General features: G+C 39.7%; 1 protein-coding gene across 1 annotated transcript; it reads left to right on the top strand.

The window, feature by feature from the left end:
* On the top strand, positions 1-14,245 carry LOC133028183 (sodium-dependent neutral amino acid transporter B(0)AT2-like). The gene is made up of 13 exons (XM_061095375.1): positions 1-156; positions 3,165-3,345; positions 4,423-4,642; positions 5,272-5,429; positions 7,483-7,603; positions 7,727-7,902; positions 9,233-9,343; positions 9,438-9,679; positions 9,877-10,060; positions 10,164-10,365; positions 11,044-11,203; positions 11,282-11,444; positions 11,771-14,245. Exons 3-13 carry the CDS (start codon positions 4,423-4,425, stop codon positions 12,017-12,019), a joined length of 1,986 nt encoding a protein of 661 aa, XP_060951358.1. The 5' UTR covers positions 1-156; positions 3,165-3,345; the 3' UTR covers positions 12,020-14,245.
* The last annotated feature ends 3,093 nt before the right edge of the window (positions 14,246-17,338 follow it).

The raw sequence follows: 17,338 nt of genomic DNA, 5'->3' as shown, positions 1-17,338 counted from the left end.
CCTTAGTTCCCTGAGGGACAAGTCTCCATGTAGTCCACCAATAGAGGAGAAAGGCGGAGTCAGGTGAAAAGACAACAAGCGGAGGATCCTGCTTGACTTTGCTGTGAGGACGTCCGGAAACTTTCTGAAGAATCTCCCCTTGTCTGACAGCTCAAGGTATTTGTCAGTCATCTATAAGTGCGTGCACGTTACTTCCAAGCTATAGATCTTGAGTAGTTTGCGGGTTGACAGTGCCAGGGGAGTGCGTGTGTTATTTGATCACAGAACAGGCATACGTGGCAGACAGCGTGCGTGCGTGTGTGTGTATGTGTGTTTCTAGAGAAATGTCACAGGCAGAAGGTCGACGTTGCAAAGGAACGAGAAGGTGTTTGAATTTTGATTTCTTACTTTTTTTTTTATTAAATAAAAAGTGACACGTGGAAATGTGAAAAATAAATATTAAGTGGGAAAAGCTGTAATGGATTAGTGATGTTTTGCCACGTGTTACGTTCACGGTCAGAGGAGTGTGAATCAAAGTGGATGAAGCGTATATTTCTTAAGTTTTCTTCATCCTCTGTAGAAGCCTGACAATTTGAGGTTTTCACTTTTAAAGTCACACACGACCAAAGGCACGAACACACACAGTGCAAGACTGAAGTTAAGACGTGTGTGTGTCTGTTGGCGTCACACAATCACACGTGTGGGAAAATAAAATCCAACAGATCAGTATAGTTTAGATTGATGATGCGTTCACTGCTCTTCGCGCGTCCGTACCTGCGTGTATGAGAGACAGCGCCACCATGAGGCGCATTACAACTATGTGAAAAACTCCAGTACTATACAGTTTTACTATTATTGGATGGTTTTATACTTTACATTTACAATTCAGAGCGATGTCTATCTACCTATCTATCGATCAATCAATTGCACATTTAAATAATAAGTTATGTAAAGCATGTAGTAATAACAAAGCATAAATAAATAAAAAAAGTAATGAATTGCCTAAATAAAGATATCAAGATAGTTTATAGCACATAGTACAATATAGTTACTTTGAAATAGTTACTCAGCATGATATTGTTTAAATAGTAATGGATCATCAGCACTAATAACAATCAAATTATTAAAAATACATAATCGTAGCAATTCGTACAACCTACTAATACTTAAAGTACATTTCCCAGTAAAACTTTGATTATATGATTGCGTATATATTTTTGTTTTATACGTCAGTTAAATCAAAACTATATACGCGATCAGTTCTTTTTTTATTAAATTTCATTTATGTGTTGAATATCTGAATGCATTAGGCAAGTTTATTTGTATAGCACATTTCAACAACAATTCAACGTGCTTTACATAACTTTACATATAATATACACTATACTATATATACATACTATATATAACTATATGATAGTAAAGGTCTTTGGAAAGAAATTAAACGTTACATCAAATGACATAGAGAATAACAGTAACAGGGAGTCATGACTGATTCAGTGCCAATATTCAAATTAAAGTCTAGAATTTAAATGCAGTGCAAAAAATACTTAGTAACGTAATAAATAATTAGACTGGAAGTAAATGAATTGCAAAATCTGTGGTAACATCCACTTCAACATAATGATTTGCTGCTTTGTGTCAAGACATCACGTCCTGCTAATACTGTAAAATATTGTTCAACATTTTCTGACATTTTGTTTGTCCAAAGATTGGAGGAAAAATCTATATACAGTCTTTGGGTTTAAACTTCATATTGGCAGCCTCTTAAACTAATGGCCCAAGTCATTTTTTCAGGTTTTTTTTACCAAATATTGAATATATGATATTTATTTTTGATACGTTCAATAGTACTTTGCATGCTGTCTCCCCCCATTTGTGTGTGCCCTGCAACAATATTGTTATATTACAGTATTAGTATTTCTGTGTTTGCCTTGGATCTCCTTGAGTTTCTGGATGGTCTATGATCACACCATCAAATGACTCATCAAAGGATGGGGTATAGTTTGGATCCCTTATGACATTATCATCATCATATTTGTCCTCTTCATGGTGTGGATGTTTTTGCTTGGAATCTTCAACAACATCAACGGGAGTGTTCAAGGTATTGTTTGCTCCATCTGAAACAGAGTCTGGGCCTGGTACATGCTGCTTCATCTCCTCGACTGCCACATAGTTTTTTTTTGTGGATGAGGCCTGATTGTGTCAGAACTGTCAAGTGCATCTCCTACCAAAAAGGAAAAACATGTCAACCCTTTGAGGTGTACAGTTACAAATATGTGATCATTCTGAAAAACATTCATTTCCTCGTGGTAACTTGTATTAAGCTACATCTGGGATTCCGAAATTGGTGCACGCATCCCTAGGGCTGCAAAAGCTGTTTTCAGAGGATCCTTTGTAATGTTTTAGTTATACACATAATTTCTAGCTGTTAGATTACAACACGGTATTCAAATCTTTCTTAATTAGATCATGTAATGTGGAAAAAATTAGACAAAAACTGTAGATGAAATATTGTCTGAAAAGAGTTAACAGAAAGCCTATCACTTGTAACAGCCACAGATTTTAGAGCCTTTCCACTCTTTGCTAAATGCTAGCTTCATGGACCTAGCTATTTGGCTGACTAAAAAGACTGAATAACTATGCAATATTTATAGCCTAGCCTATATATAGTAAACCTCATCACTTACCAATAGGGGACGAGCCCTGAATCATGGAAATAAGCAGAATAATGGCCTACGCTTGACGTAGGCCATTATTCTACAGGGGTAGAATCCCATGATCTGTTTGATTGAGGATGTAGGCGATTTTACCTGAGGTGGCCAGCATCATGAGTAGATGATTTAGACAAAAAAAAAAAAAAAATGACGTAGGCCATTATTTTAGGAAGGTGACGATATACAGTCAATGGGTTCAACTGCGGTCCTCAGAGTCTTAAGGATAAACAGAAAGGTATTCATGGCTGCAGGATGCTGCTGTGTCTGTATTGTCCCGCAGCACTTGAACGCAACGTGGTTGCATCACGCGGAAGCAGAGGCTGAGTCTCTGAGCCAATCAGGAGGGAGGATCCTCTGGCGGATGCTTCGTTCACCGTATTCTTCGGTTTTGTTTGTATTTCATATATTTAATGGTTTAGAGTTAACGTGGGGGTTTCGTGTTTTTGTTGGGTTTAATTTGAAGAAAAGAACCTGAAGAAGAACTCCGGTGGTTGTAAACCGACAAAACGCTGAAGGTACAGACCGCTGCTCCACGTGCTCCTCTCCTCCTGTGAAGAACAACCGACAGGACCCCCGGAAGCTCTCGTGGTCTTCTGCCGCCTCCGGTGCCTCCTCCGCGGCTTCGTCCGCCACATTCTCCGGTGCTAAGGTCAGTGTGTGTGTGTTTGTGTTATGTGTTTTCCCTTTGTGAGTCCAGTCACACACACACCCACACACACATGTGTTACACTTCACATGTTTTCATTTATTATCAATGTAGATGACGTTATTGATTAGAAATATAGATTATAATAAAGTATGACGGGACACGTGTTGTCTAGTTTGGGATTATTTTGACCCCAGTTGACCAGAACGAGTGTATTTAAACACCTGCTGTGGAAACAGGATGTGTGTGTGATTGTTTATCAGGCTAAAGCTAATGCTAGTTAGCTAGTCCTGTAACTCACTACTACAGCTGAGGTGGACACATCAGCAACACCTCTTGTTGTATCAGTATATAAATCAAAAACAATATCAATCATTATCACAATATATCTTCAATAATTAAAAGGAGTGGAAAATAATGCAATATAATATATATCCGGCTTTAAACCCACAATAACATAATAATGTGACATTTATTGTGATTGTCATTTTTATCATGATAGAGATTTTGGTCTTGTCAGCCATTCCTATGATGCAGCATGTTTTACTCCAACAGCACCACAACAACAGCCTCAGAAACATGACCATATATTTGAATGAACACCTCTCTTAAACATTTTGTACATCATCACACTTAGAACTGATCTTTATAAAACCTACTGAATTCATATTAATGTTAAAAGTTAAAACACTGCGTTGTGTCATTATCTGCGAAATTAACTTCTGTCTGCAGGAGTGTGTGTGTTTGTGTGTATGTGTTTGTGTGTCTGCTCGTCTCTGTCCCTCCTCACACACGTACCGACGATCACATGTATTTTGTGATTATTCCACGAAGTCGGATCATGGCTCCGTTCCGTTCCCTCTAACCCTGACGTCCTGACTGTGCGCATCACGTTACATCTCCTGTTGTGTAGCAGGTTTAAACATGTGTCTCCCGAAATCTAGAGCGAATCAAACAAACACAAAGTAAATGTCTGTCCTGTTTGTGTCCTAACAACTTCTGATCAGTGATGGTGTTTATTGTTAAAGTTTGAAGTGAGGAGTCAGATTCTGACAGGTGCATCATATCTTCCTGTTTCAGATGGAGAAGCAGCCACTGCCATCTGACGATGACATCGCAGGAACCCCAGGGTCAGAGGTCAACGGCTATGCTGGTGAGGAGAGCGACCTGGCCTTATCGGAGGGTCCCACTCGAGCCGGATGGAACAGTAAAGTAGAGTACTTCCTGGCCCAGGTGGGATTCAGCGTCGGTCTCGGCAACGTCTGGAGGTTTCCTTATTTGTGCCACCAGAATGGAGGAGGTGAGACCCCATTGTTCTTGCCCATGTTAAATCCGGTTCCAACCAAGTAAAGACACATGTTGTTAGTGCAGACTATACTGTATTTATTCACATGGGTTGTGCGGAGGTTGCTGTCACAGGATGTGCATGTGATCAGAGACTATTGATATACTGTATGTACGTTACAGTGCATGTCCATGCATAATGTCCTATATGTAAGCTTCCAAATCTGAGCAGCTGGACAACATATAACAATACTGCTCTGGAGTCCCATGTTCTAGAGTTAGGTTTTATATCTGTTTATATGTATAATGGGGTTTTTTCAGCTTTTTGGTTCCTACTTCCTCAATATAAAGTTGTTTTAGTTTAAAAATGAAAAATAAGCTTGCAGCCAGTTTGTCTTCGGATGTCATATGAGATTTATATAAAAAATAAATTGAAAAACCTGTTAGAACTCCATATGTCTTATTGACCCTGCAAGATGGATAAGAACCTATTTTTAACAGAACTAATATTGCAGGCAGGAGTAACCAGAATGATAAATCTGCTGCTGTGGGACCAAAATATACAGACGAGCACAAGCATCTGCTTCTCCTTTTTGTAATTTTAGCTCATTTGCCAACTGAACCCTCTTCACCTTTTCTCCTCAGGAGCGTTTCTCCTGCTGTACGTGCTGCTGATGATGGTTGTGGGCATTCCCCTGTTCTTCCTGGAGCTGGCGGCCGGTCAGGCCATCCGACAGGGCAGCATCGGAGTGTGGAAGTACATCTCCCCCAGGCTCGCAGGGATCGGCTACTCCAGCTGTGTGGTAAGACAAGTTTTGATATATGTTCAACCCACCCACTAAAACTCTTACACTGTTCAATATAAAGTGTTGCATGCATTCGAATAGTTATTTTTGTGTTGTACACTTTAACTGAATTAGAAAGTTCCCTTTGGATAAACACATTTGTCAACATCTGGAAAAGCACATTAGTTGTTCCTGTCTGGAGGCAAATATGTGATAATTCTGAAAAACATTCATTTCCTCGTGGTAACTTGTATTAAGCTACATCTGGGATTCCCAAAGTAGTGTGCATGCACCCCTAGGGCTGCACAAGCTGTTGTAAAGAGGATCCTTTGTAATGTTTTAGTTATTCACATAATTTCTAGCTGTTACATTAAAACACGGTATTCAAATCTTTCTTAATTAGATCATGTTATATGGAAAAAATAAGACAAACTGTAGGTGAAATATTGTTTGAAAAGAGTTAACAGAAAGCCTATCACTTGTAACAGCTACAGATTCTGGAGCCTTTCCACTCTTTGCTAAATGCTAGCGTCATGGACCTAGCTATTTTGCTGACTAAAAAGACTAAATAACGATGCAATATTTATAGCCTAGCCTATATTATAGTAAACCTCATCACTTACCAATAGGGGACGAGATGCAGCTGCTATCTTGAAAAGCTTGTAAAATGCCTCAGTCACATTTTCTTTTAACTTAGGCAAAATAAAACGGTTTAAGTCCCACTCTTGACATAGGCCATTATTCACATATGAGTAATATGTGCCTGGCAATAGAGCTATGGTATATTTCTCAAATAAAACCAGACAGACAGAGGGGTTATAGAAAATCCTGAAATGAATGAAAACCTTTATTTCTCAGCCTCTGAAGCAGATTGAAACATAAGATAATGGGAAACCTTTAAAAGCTCAAACCTTTGACTTCTATTATACCTCACATTACCTTTGCATTGGAAATGGGATATGGCTGGAAACATTTTAACTTTAGCTCAATTTATTTTATCGTTTATTGATTTTATAATGTTGACCATTAGGGGAAAGTCGTAAAGCACATCCACCTTAATGATCAGGATGAGCACAGACAGATCCGTGACTCTGTTGACATGACATCAACCTGAGATCTGCAAACAGCTGTAATCTGTTGTTGCCTCAAAAACAGGAACAGATTTGAAACAGCAGAATTCACACACCGTTCACTCAGTGTCCACACTCTCTTATCACACAGCCAGAGATAAGATCTCTTCAGCAAACACACAGAGCTCAGATCAGTGTCCAGAGGCTCGTCTCACTCTATCTTTCTCACAGATATCCCCATTGATGCTGAGCGTCCCTCTGAGTCACCACATTCAAGTAAACACAGAACCACACAGACTTGTTATTCACGTAATAAGTCACCGGACTGTTTTGACTGCAGGCAGCTTGTATCGGGTGTAATCTACTAAACTTATTTTTAACCTTTTTGTGTATGTTGTAATAACTTGATTTCCACAAGGCCTCATACGGGACTGAGCCACTATTAACTGCGGCTGTAGAGACAAGCTTTTGCTCTGTAATTGCACAGGTTTTATGCCTCTGAACCGGCAACAGCAGCGGCTAGAGGTGTTAATCTTTTGTGTCGTCTGCTGAGCCGTACATGCGTATCTGATCCTCGGAAACACATCGTAGGAAACTTTCTTGTTAGTTGGCACAATCGTTCACTTGGACCCAAAATATGAAGTGTTCCGATTTTGGTGGTCAGAGGTCGAGATCCCTGTGACCCTTCTTATAACTTGAGATTTGATACAGTAATTATGACTAGATTTAATACATAAATCTACTTTGATTGAAGTGATGACAGATTATATCCTAATGGTCAAAGGTCAACTTCATTGTGACACCACACTGTTCTGCACAAACACTTTTCTGGACATGATTCAACACCGTGACCTGGGAACACCAGGATAAATTGCTAACTTATTTCCTGCATGGTGTCATTCGTGTTTGATGTATGTTAAATTGTGTCTGAACTGTGGATTTCAAAACAAATCATATTTGTATTTATTGAATCCGATCATCTTGTTCTCAAATATCGTCAGGTGTGTTCCTTTGTGGCTCTCTACTACAATGTGATCCTTGCATGGAGTATTTTCTATCTTGGGAACTCATTCCAAAACCCTTTACCATGGAGCCAGTGTCCAGAACAGGGGAATGTCACAGGTAAACACTCAACACACGACGATTCAAAACCGACCAGACGTGTGCAGTTATCAAATAAAAAATGTATAGCTGCGTGTTACATGTAAGATAATTAAGAAATATTCATTTTATTTTTGAAAACAGTAAAAGAATGTGAGATGAGCTCCCCGACGTCTTACTTCTGGTACCGCAAAGCTCTGGATACTACGGACTCGATTAATGACACGGCCTCTCTCAACCCTTACATCACCTGCTGCCTTCTGGCGGCCTGGACCATCGTGTGCCTGGGAATGTTCAAGGGTATCAAGAGCTCTGTGAAGGCAAGTGTGCGATGTGTTGTGGCGCCTAACTGAGGATTGTAAATAAATCCGTTTGTTTGTATTTACAGGACAAACCCATGTGTGTATTTGAAATAGTGCTGTCGAGGATTATTGGGATAGTTCTGTGAGAAATGTGTTATTGGTTTGCTTCAGTTTTCCTTACCATGATGTTGATGACTTTGAAACCAGCTGAGCATAAGCATTAACTATGCTAATAGAATATAAAGGGGAGCCCTTACTTACTCCTGCCCTGTGTTGTTATCCTCAGTTTGGTTTAATCCCACTCATGTGTTGGGCTTACAGTTACTAAATCACTGGGGCTGATGGAATTTCTGGAATGTTTAAGCTTAAGTGTTGTTGACCCAACTTCATTCGGCAAAGTTCCTGTGTGAGTTTTGTTTTAATACTGGGTTGTTTGTTTTCCCTTACTAGGTTCTTGGGGTTTTAAAAGTATTAGAAGCTGTTAAATCAATTGAACAAAGTCAAGGCTCTTAAGACGATTTAACACATTTTGATGACAATATTATGAGGTATTGAACTTTGAAGCTTTTTCCCTGGTGTGAATATCCTATTTATTCAAGGATGGGAAAAATGTATTAATTAATTTACTCTGCATAACCGGAATGGAGCAGATTGAGCTGAGCAGGAAGTTGGACTCAGGAATAGCGTAGGGCATACAGTCAGTTTCCATGTGCAGATTCCCAATCGTATACCCCATGGAGCTTAAAGGAAAGGAATTTACAAGGGTCCTGCCTCCCTCTAGTGTCACAGCAGGTGTCAGTGTTCACAACTTCCAAGAGACAATGAGACAAATATAACATTCAAACATGTTTGGAGCATAAATCATGTTTTGTGTTCAGTTCAACATCTAAGCGGAGGTTTAATCCCACGCTGGCTGACATCAGGTGTTTCACGCAATTACTGACTTAAGCACTTCTCAATTGCAAGGGCCATATGCTCAGTGTGTAACAAGCAGCAGGCTTACACGAGATTAAATGAAACGTCAGTCCTCTCAGAGTATGGGTTGTTAGAGCAGCAAAATTAGTAGGTTTCAGCAGGGAACTGTCAAAAAGATGGTTTACATAACGATATGAAATGTTAATGTCATGTCTTTACTGAAGCATAGGTTGCCAACAAGAAAAAAACAACATGAAATTTATCGAAATTAGTGCAATTCAGTTAATTAATTGTAAGCGCGAGTCCACCCGGCAGCTCCCTTTACCCTAAAGCACCTGTGTGTACATGCAAAACCAAATAGCTGACGTATACTGGGAATACTGGTAATGTTTGTATGTGCTTGTTAATCTAAGATTTCTTCCTGGCTTCTTAGGTGATGTACTTTTCCTCCATCTTCCCCTATGTGGTTCTGTTCTGCTTCCTTGTCCGAGGCCTCCTGCTGGATGGAGCCTGGGAGGGAATCAGCTACATGTTCTATCCCAAGGTAGCTGCAGATGAAATGTCTCGTTGAGTTTGTAGAAGTGAATCACATTTGGATATTTCCCTGATGCACCCGCTGTTCCTTCTTTGTGCTTTAGCTGGAAATTTGGGCTGACGTGCAGGTGTGGCGGCAGGCGGCCACACAGGTTTTCTTTGCCCTGGGTCTCGGCTTCGGGTCCGTTATCGCCTACTCCTCCTACAATCCAAGGACCAACAACTGCCACCGTGACGCCTTCACTGTCTCCTCTATAAACTTCCTCACATCTGTGCTGGCCACTCTGGTGGTGTTTTCTGTTCTTGGCTTCCGCGCCAAAGGCAATGTCATGAAGTGTGTCGTTAGGTAGGTTTAATTACAGGACAAATATGAGCTTTTGTAATGGACTGTTGCAAACAGTGTTTTGACATAATTTAGAGGATTTGTGCATGGAAGAAACTGATTTCCATTTAAGTTTATTTGGAAAAGTGGCCCCAGACATTTGTACCCCATTACGTGTAATTAATTATATATTTATCTGTTTCTTTTTGTCTTGTTTTTAGTAATGTTCAAGAGCTGTCAGAACAGTTTCACAACAGTCATGTGGACATAAGCCGGATGCCAAGCTTCAACTACTCTGCCCCCAGTTCTGTGAGTCTGGAGGATTACAATGCCTGGTTTAAACAGCATGGACGTAGCATCCCTGGTAATTTAACAGACTGTGACCTGGAAACAGAGATGCAGAAGGTAAAGACTTTTTGGACTAATGTCAATAAAAAGCACTTAACTTCCGTTTTTTGTGTTACGTATATTGTATACCAAAACTAAAGCTGGCCCTATTTGTGTTCAGGGTGTGGAGGGCACGGGCCTGGCTTTTATTGCCTTCACAGAGGCCATGTCACTTCTGCCTGGAAGTCCTTTCTGGTCGGCGCTCTTCTTCCTCATGCTGCTCAATTTGGGGCTCAGCACGATGTTCGGCACGATGGAGGGAATCCTCGCTCCCCTCACTGACCGCTTCAAAACTCTGGCCAACAACAAAACCAAATTCACAAGTAAATACCTGTTCCACTCGTTTGACCTCTTACATATTTTTCCTTTTAAGGTGGAGAATTCCAACATATGCAAGCCTCAACACCACATGACACGACTCGGGAGTGGTGACTGAGTTGGGTTGATTACAAGATAGCACATGTACAGAGCAGTGTGAGGTTTTTAACAGTGTTTCCCACAGAATGCTGTCATGTGTACCCAATGCACAGTGAGGGCAGGTCTGACTTCTTGCTGACAACCGTATGCTTGTTGCGACAACATGCAAAACAAAAGCGACATCTACAAATGTTATTGTGAAATCAGTCTGTCTGTAGAGGAGGGTACAATTTTATGGGACACCATCGCTTTGAGAGAGAGAGCAGGACAAAGTGTGCAGCCTCGGCTCTACAATACAGCAACAGTGCAAAACAGATCTTTTATGTCATTATAAGAAGTGATAAAACATTTCTGATCACTATGAAACTGTGATGGGACCAGTTGGACAATGGCTCTCAGCCAAAGTTACAGCCAGTGGATCAGAGTCTTGTCACGTGTCTCTGAGCTTAACAAAAATCCGTAAACATAATTTCCTACATTTCTTACACCTTAAAGCAGAATAACAACGGTTGTCCCTCTGCTCGTTTGCATATCATCTCTTTAAAGAAATTATGTTTTACCCTGATGTGTCTGTTTGGTTTCAGTTTTCAGCTGCATCGTTGGCTTTGTGATCGGCCTGCTCTTCACCCAGCGCAGTGGGAACTACTTTGTGATGATGTTCGATGACTACTCTGCCACTCTGCCCCTCATTATCGTGGTGGTCTTCGAGACCTTCAGTGTGTCTTGGTTATACGGAGCCGACAGGTGAGCTCTATTTTAGCACTGTGGGTAAATTCAATCTGTTTTTTGGGACTGAAAGTGGACCACTCTCTGTTTTCGAAGGTTCCTTGACGACTGCGAGGTGATGCTGGGCTGGCGTCCCTCTGTGATTTACAAATATCTGTGGAAATACGTTTGCCTCTTTGCTATGCTGGGGTTACTGGGAGCCACTGGCATTCGCATGGTCATCACACGACCGACTTACATGGCATGGAACCGAGAGAAGGTACGGGAAATTGAGTGTTTATGTTGAATCTGAACACACTTTCCTCATCTATCTAAAACAGCGTTAGTCGGCACAGCCACAGGACATGTTCATTCTTGAATAAGGCAAACGGCTGCTACACAAACTACAAGTCACAGTTAAACAAGCTGTCTCTTGCTCTCTCCACACCTTCTTCCATAGGGAAATAATTAATGATATTTCTTGGCCAAAAAATATGTATAAAATAAAGAGTATATGGCAGTGAGTGACTTAAACATATATTTAAATACAAATATTTAAGGTTGCCGCTGTTAGTTGTTGTTTAATGAATGCGATTCTTTTTCCAGGCCACCGAGGAGCACCTGCCGTACCCCGACTGGGCTCTGGCCGTTCTGGCCTTACTGATCATATTTGCCATGCTGCCCGTGCCCGTCGCCTTGATCCACGCTCTCCTGCAGGAAAGAACAAGGAAAAGATCCAGAGCATTAGAGAATGGTCAGTACAGCATTGTGAGCACGGACGACAAGTTCGAGACTCCGATGACTGACATGGCACAGCTGGACCAAAGGAATGGGATCGCTAATTCCTTATCGTGAATATTGACCTTGTGGGAAATTACCTTCAGCACCCAGTCAAAGATACAGTGGGCCACTTTCAAGGATGGTTTCATCATATCTCTCTCTTCAGTGCAGATATGGCACAGAAAACTATTGCGGTGTGTAAAAGAAAATTCCTTATTTTAATATTTAAAACCTTTCTTTTAATACGTTCATGAAGTTCACTCGTATACAGATGATTTTATAAATACTGCTGATCCAACAACACTCGTCCACCTTCAAACTGGTTGAAGCAATCACGACCATTTATCTAAAGTGGGGCAGGTTTTATACCATAACTCTCAGGAGTGTCCAATTAGAGCGCCACTGAATCCTGATCATTAACCGACATGGCTGCAGCTGATGTGAAGAGGTGGGATGACTCAGCTATTGAGACAGTATTAAACAATCTGGTTGGTCGATTTTCTCTAAGGGGAGAAACACAAACACCCATACCTTGTTGTCTGTTTACATATTTTCTGTCACTCTGGTTACATCACTCCGCCTGGAAACTCAAAATGAACTGAGAGATTCCATATAAGTGTAATATGGAAAATACAGAACAAACTATTTATAATTGCTGATTTTTTTAATCTGCACAAGCCATAAGATATCACATCCTCTTCCTACATTTTTATGTTTGTATTAAAGCTTCCCTTCTGAATTTATCTGAAATAACCAAAACGTTTTAAACCATTGTAAAAGCTCTCTTGTGTGATGCAGCTCATCACTTGAGAAATTCATCCGTCTTATTTTGACAGTGAATGTCACTGAAACTAAAAAGCCAACTTTTTCTCCTCATTTTATTTTACACAAAAATCACAACGTGTTACAGTGAACAATGTCCCCCTCCATGTGAACTTTACAGAGCTGTTATTTGCTGTTTTTATTTTTCCTTCTTACGACTTTTCACAGCACAGTAAACTGAGGGTAAAAGATGTGTAGCTTTAGATTATCAGTTATGACTTGGGTTGAGTAACAACAATATAAACAATGGGGCCTTAAATCAAACAGGAAAACTACATTATAATCAAATATAATAATTATAGTTGATAATAATATAATAATTATAGTTGATTATAATATAATAATTATAGTTGATAATAATATAATAATTATAGTTGATCTGTGGGTAAGGCAGCATTACGTACACAGATGCTGTTTTTTGTTGCTGATGAGTGTGAGGAAAAGATTCTGTTAAAGGAAACAGATCGGTTGTATTATTACTCCACATTCTCTTCTCAAATCTCAGAAACCACAGGTACCTTTATTGGCCGATAGTGAGACTGTTACATCAGGTCGGTGATTTCAGTTGTGTTGACATTAAACTGTAATTTGGTACAGTGTGGGTGCTCTTCACTGCACACAATGTTTACAGCTCAACACATTAGAGGCCTGAGTTTCTTATTTATGTATATGTATGCAGAGGTACCTACACAAGTCGTATGGTAACATTCTCTGTTGAAATCCAACTTTCATTTCAAGTCGGTTGTAAATGTTTCCAAACATTTATTTATTTTAGCGTCACTGTGTCTTCCTTGTGTTTAAACGTATCAAATGTCTGTGATTTTCGACAGTAGCAGCAAAACATCCGCAGCACTACACTGTTGTAAACATTTTCGTTTCTGAATGGGTGACGGAATACAAACACTGAGCGGAAACTCACATTTTAATTGTAAATATGTATAAAATACATTGAGTCTGCTCAAGAACAAATCTTTTAGACATTCTGTGGGAATTTATTTTTAAATCAATTTAGCATGAAGCTTTGTATATTTTTAGTGTTTCTTTTCTTTCTAGTTTAAGTAGAAACCTTAAGTCCAAACCAGACAAGGTTTTTATACTTCAACTGTTACTGTTTATCAAGTAATTACAGTGTTTTTAAATGTTGTAAAAAATGATATTTAGACTTCAGTCCTTGATCACTTTTGTCTATTTTTATCCGCCATTTTGCTGAAGTTAAATGTTTTGATAATGTTCGGTGGGTTACAATGAAAATGAATTGACCTTATGAACTTTAATGCTGTTGAATGTGTCTGTATCAAGTGCCTTTTTATCAATGAGGCCAAATTAACCAATTGTCAAAAACATTCCAGCATCAAATTGTTTCACTTTTCAATGTTGTTTGTAGTTAGTTTGTATGAAATGATTTTTTGCAAAAATGTAATATAATTCCACTGCTACTGTATATAATGTCATTTTTTAAATTAAAATCTTGCAGCATCATATTGTTTCAAACTACCTTTTTTTCAAATGTGGATTTAGCTTGTAATTTATGATTTTAAACAGCTCAGATTGACAATTTTCCTTATTTACATTTTCAAAAAGGTGGCACTAAATCCAAATTAGTTCCGCGTGTCCGATTTGCAGTTGTGCAAAGGAAACTCTTGAGTAACATTCGGTGTTGCAAATATTGGTGAAATCACAACTGCACCACCAAGTAGCCGTAGAAATCCGTCTGGCTTTGGTTTGTAGTTTCAGTTTTCTTTTTGCCTTCTGGTTAAACACATTTACTTTGAAAATGACAGTGTTGCAGTGTTTCTTACAGAGCGTTTTCATTGAAGCATCACAAGAACAGACTCTCTGGACCCACTGGCAACTTAAGGGAGAAAAAGAGCGTTTCATTTTTTTGGAATCATGTTCACCACTTTCATCTCCTGCCGTCTGCACATTGGGAAAGTTGAAGCACATCACGACTTGTGTGTGCAGCAGTAGAAACAACATGTAGTAGCAGTATGAGAATTAGCTTTTCTTACTGATGTCAATTGTACAGGTTGTAGCTGAATGTGTCTGATGTGGGGAAAAACTTCTAGGTCCATCCCTGCTTTGACTGGTGTAGATTTGAGTTTGGGTCTTCATGTGTTCGTAAGTGCAGGTGGCCTGAAACGTGAGAGGCTGTGGACGTATTGTAGCTGTAGCTTTAAAACACATTTTGACTGTTGGATACAGGGAGGTCTTTGTTTTTCCCTCTTATCATCAGTCCTTGGGAAGTGTGCGTGTCCTTGCAGGGCAGTGCAGACGACAGGCAAATATACTGCCCTCATTGAAAACTGTTTCAAAGCAGCTGACTTGAGAGGAGGTTTTACCTTGAGAGTATCCTTTAACACTGGTGACTGAATGAAGAGCAGAAATACAATTTAATGTTACATTATAAAAATGCGTTTTTCAGAACTTAATATTTTATATATTACTAGATAAGCTGATTAATGTCACCAAAACATACTTTTGATATATTTGTCTGGAGAATCCTCCTGGTTACTGCATCTTAGATATTTTATTTTACTAATAATAGTTTGAACAGTTTTCAGACTTCATATTAAGCACATTCACTTTTACACACTTTTTAAAGATCCAGATGAGACCGGAGCAGTACTGTTATGTGTCAGTAGGGAGCTCTGCTGCTGTTGTTTCTCTGCCGAGCACCATCTCCATCACCATTATTTGTTATGTCATTTTTCTGTTGGATGTCTCTCCTAATTTCACAACATTTAAAGACCTCGGTATACACAACAACCACTGACTTCTAGTAGTTTGCCTTAACTTTCTGTCAAACTACAAATTTAATGTCAAATATTTTAAAAGTTGTACAAACCTAATTGCCAAAGCAAAATGTGCACACAGAAGAGTTTTTCTACCCTTTGTCTGGCTGCACAAATCGCTTGTGTAAGTCACTTGGTACTAAGTGTACGCTCATGTGGAAGAATACTGGTCCCCTTGGAACAGTAAAGCGTCTGGGGAGTTCAGTTGTCTTGGATGCAGTTTCACCTCCGTCAGGTGGAGGCAGAGAGGACAGGACCAACACCCTGCTGAGAGAAACACCACATCATCGCTTCGACCTCAGGTAAACTATATGAATAACATGCTTTTTAAATGCTACAACTTTGCTTAACGGTGAATAGTTTCAGGGCCGGGGTAGGATTTGCTTCATTATTATGAATAATAATGTTTTGAAAGATGATGGAGGTAAATAACTGCTTAAACTAGCCTCAGTGAATTCTGATCCCTCTTGGCAAAGTCTGTTCTTAGAAAGTGCGTATATGCTTTCAAAATAAATATATTTTAGTACAGATTAGGGGTGTTGTGATATATTGGTATTCAATATGAAATACTGATATCATGTTAATAATGTAAATTACCCAACGCTTCTTAAATCTGTTTAATTCCTCGCCATCATTTTGCATTAAATATCTGTTCACATGCCAACAGCTGAATATGCTGGTCAAAAGAGACAAAACAAAGTGAAGTTAAAAATTAAAGTGACAGATAACATTATTATTCTTTAAGTTTTCTGCTGTGTTGCACTGGAGGATGATTTTTAGTGTGAGTTGAATGGACCAGAAACCAAGTGTTGTTTTGTCTTTTCATATAAACCAAATGTATTCAGAGAAGCCACAATAGTAGAAGCAGGAACAGTGTCAGAGGCTTCATCACTCAGGGTCCTCTGCTGACAACTAGTGGGGAAAATCCACTTGGTGAACAAAACCTTGAACCTCCTCCATCATCCTGGACAGTGGAAAACAGATCAACCAGTTTTCTGTTCCCCAGGAAATAAATAGCTCTCACTTTTCATTTGACAAACATATTCATTATATTCCGCTGAAAAGGCAAAATGGAAAAAATACAGATTGCTCGTGAAGTTGATATAAACAGACACACATCACAAACATGATGGCGAAGTGCAGGGAAACTTGTGTGAGCATGAAGACACCAAGTGAACAAGCATTTCCCTCACATCAAAAATACACAGCTCGTAAATTATTATTATTATAAGATATTGTGATAATCATGTAGTGAGAATCTAATTGTTTTGTTTGTGCAGTAACCTGTGTGTGATTTATAGGCGTACCCACATGGCAGGCCTGGCAGCTCTGTGTCTGCTGCTGGTGGTTTCACTGAGCAGCTCCCAGAGCACCCTGCAGTCTGAGCAGCAGATCAACGGCCGACAGGTGCCGCCAGCTCCTCCTCCTCCAACACACATACAGGACCTTCTTAGAAAAGAAGAAACCCCTCACCTAAATACAAAGCGGACATGTAAGCTTGTTCCCCACCCACCCTGCACAGTGTTAATCTTAGAAAGGCAGCACATGCCAAAACAAAGACAGTACAGTTATATTGATAAAGGCAGATAACTCCAGCTCTGCGTGTCTGTGTCATGTGTTTGTGTCTCCACAGACGGCCATGGAGACAGAGATAATGGCAAAGTGGGCCTGTTCGTGGCTGCGGCCCTGGGAACGTTCACCCTGATGGCGTCTGTTTACTGCATCTACAACAAGTTCTACAGCAAACACCAGTACCTGCACACCCAGCTGAATGACGACC

This window comes from Limanda limanda, chromosome 21 (genome assembly GCF_963576545.1).
Source record: "Limanda limanda chromosome 21, fLimLim1.1, whole genome shotgun sequence".
NCBI classification, from domain to species: domain Eukaryota; kingdom Metazoa; phylum Chordata; class Actinopteri; order Pleuronectiformes; family Pleuronectidae; genus Limanda; species Limanda limanda.
The sequence above is the reverse complement of the archived record's forward strand: the minus strand, read 5'-3'. Positions and strand labels throughout refer to the sequence as shown.

Bases quoted from the DNA above. Each gene is read 5' to 3' on its own strand.
- LOC133028183 (XM_061095375.1), top strand. From the start codon at position 4,423: ATGGAGAAGCAGCCACTGCCATCTGACGATGACATCGCAGGAACCCCA. The intron at 7,604-7,726 runs GTAAACACTCAA...TTTTGAAAACAG, and splicing joins AGAACAGGGGAATGTCACAG to TAAAAGAATGTGAGATGAGC. The intron at 7,903-9,232 runs GCAAGTGTGCGA...CTGGCTTCTTAG, and splicing joins GTATCAAGAGCTCTGTGAAG to GTGATGTACTTTTCCTCCAT.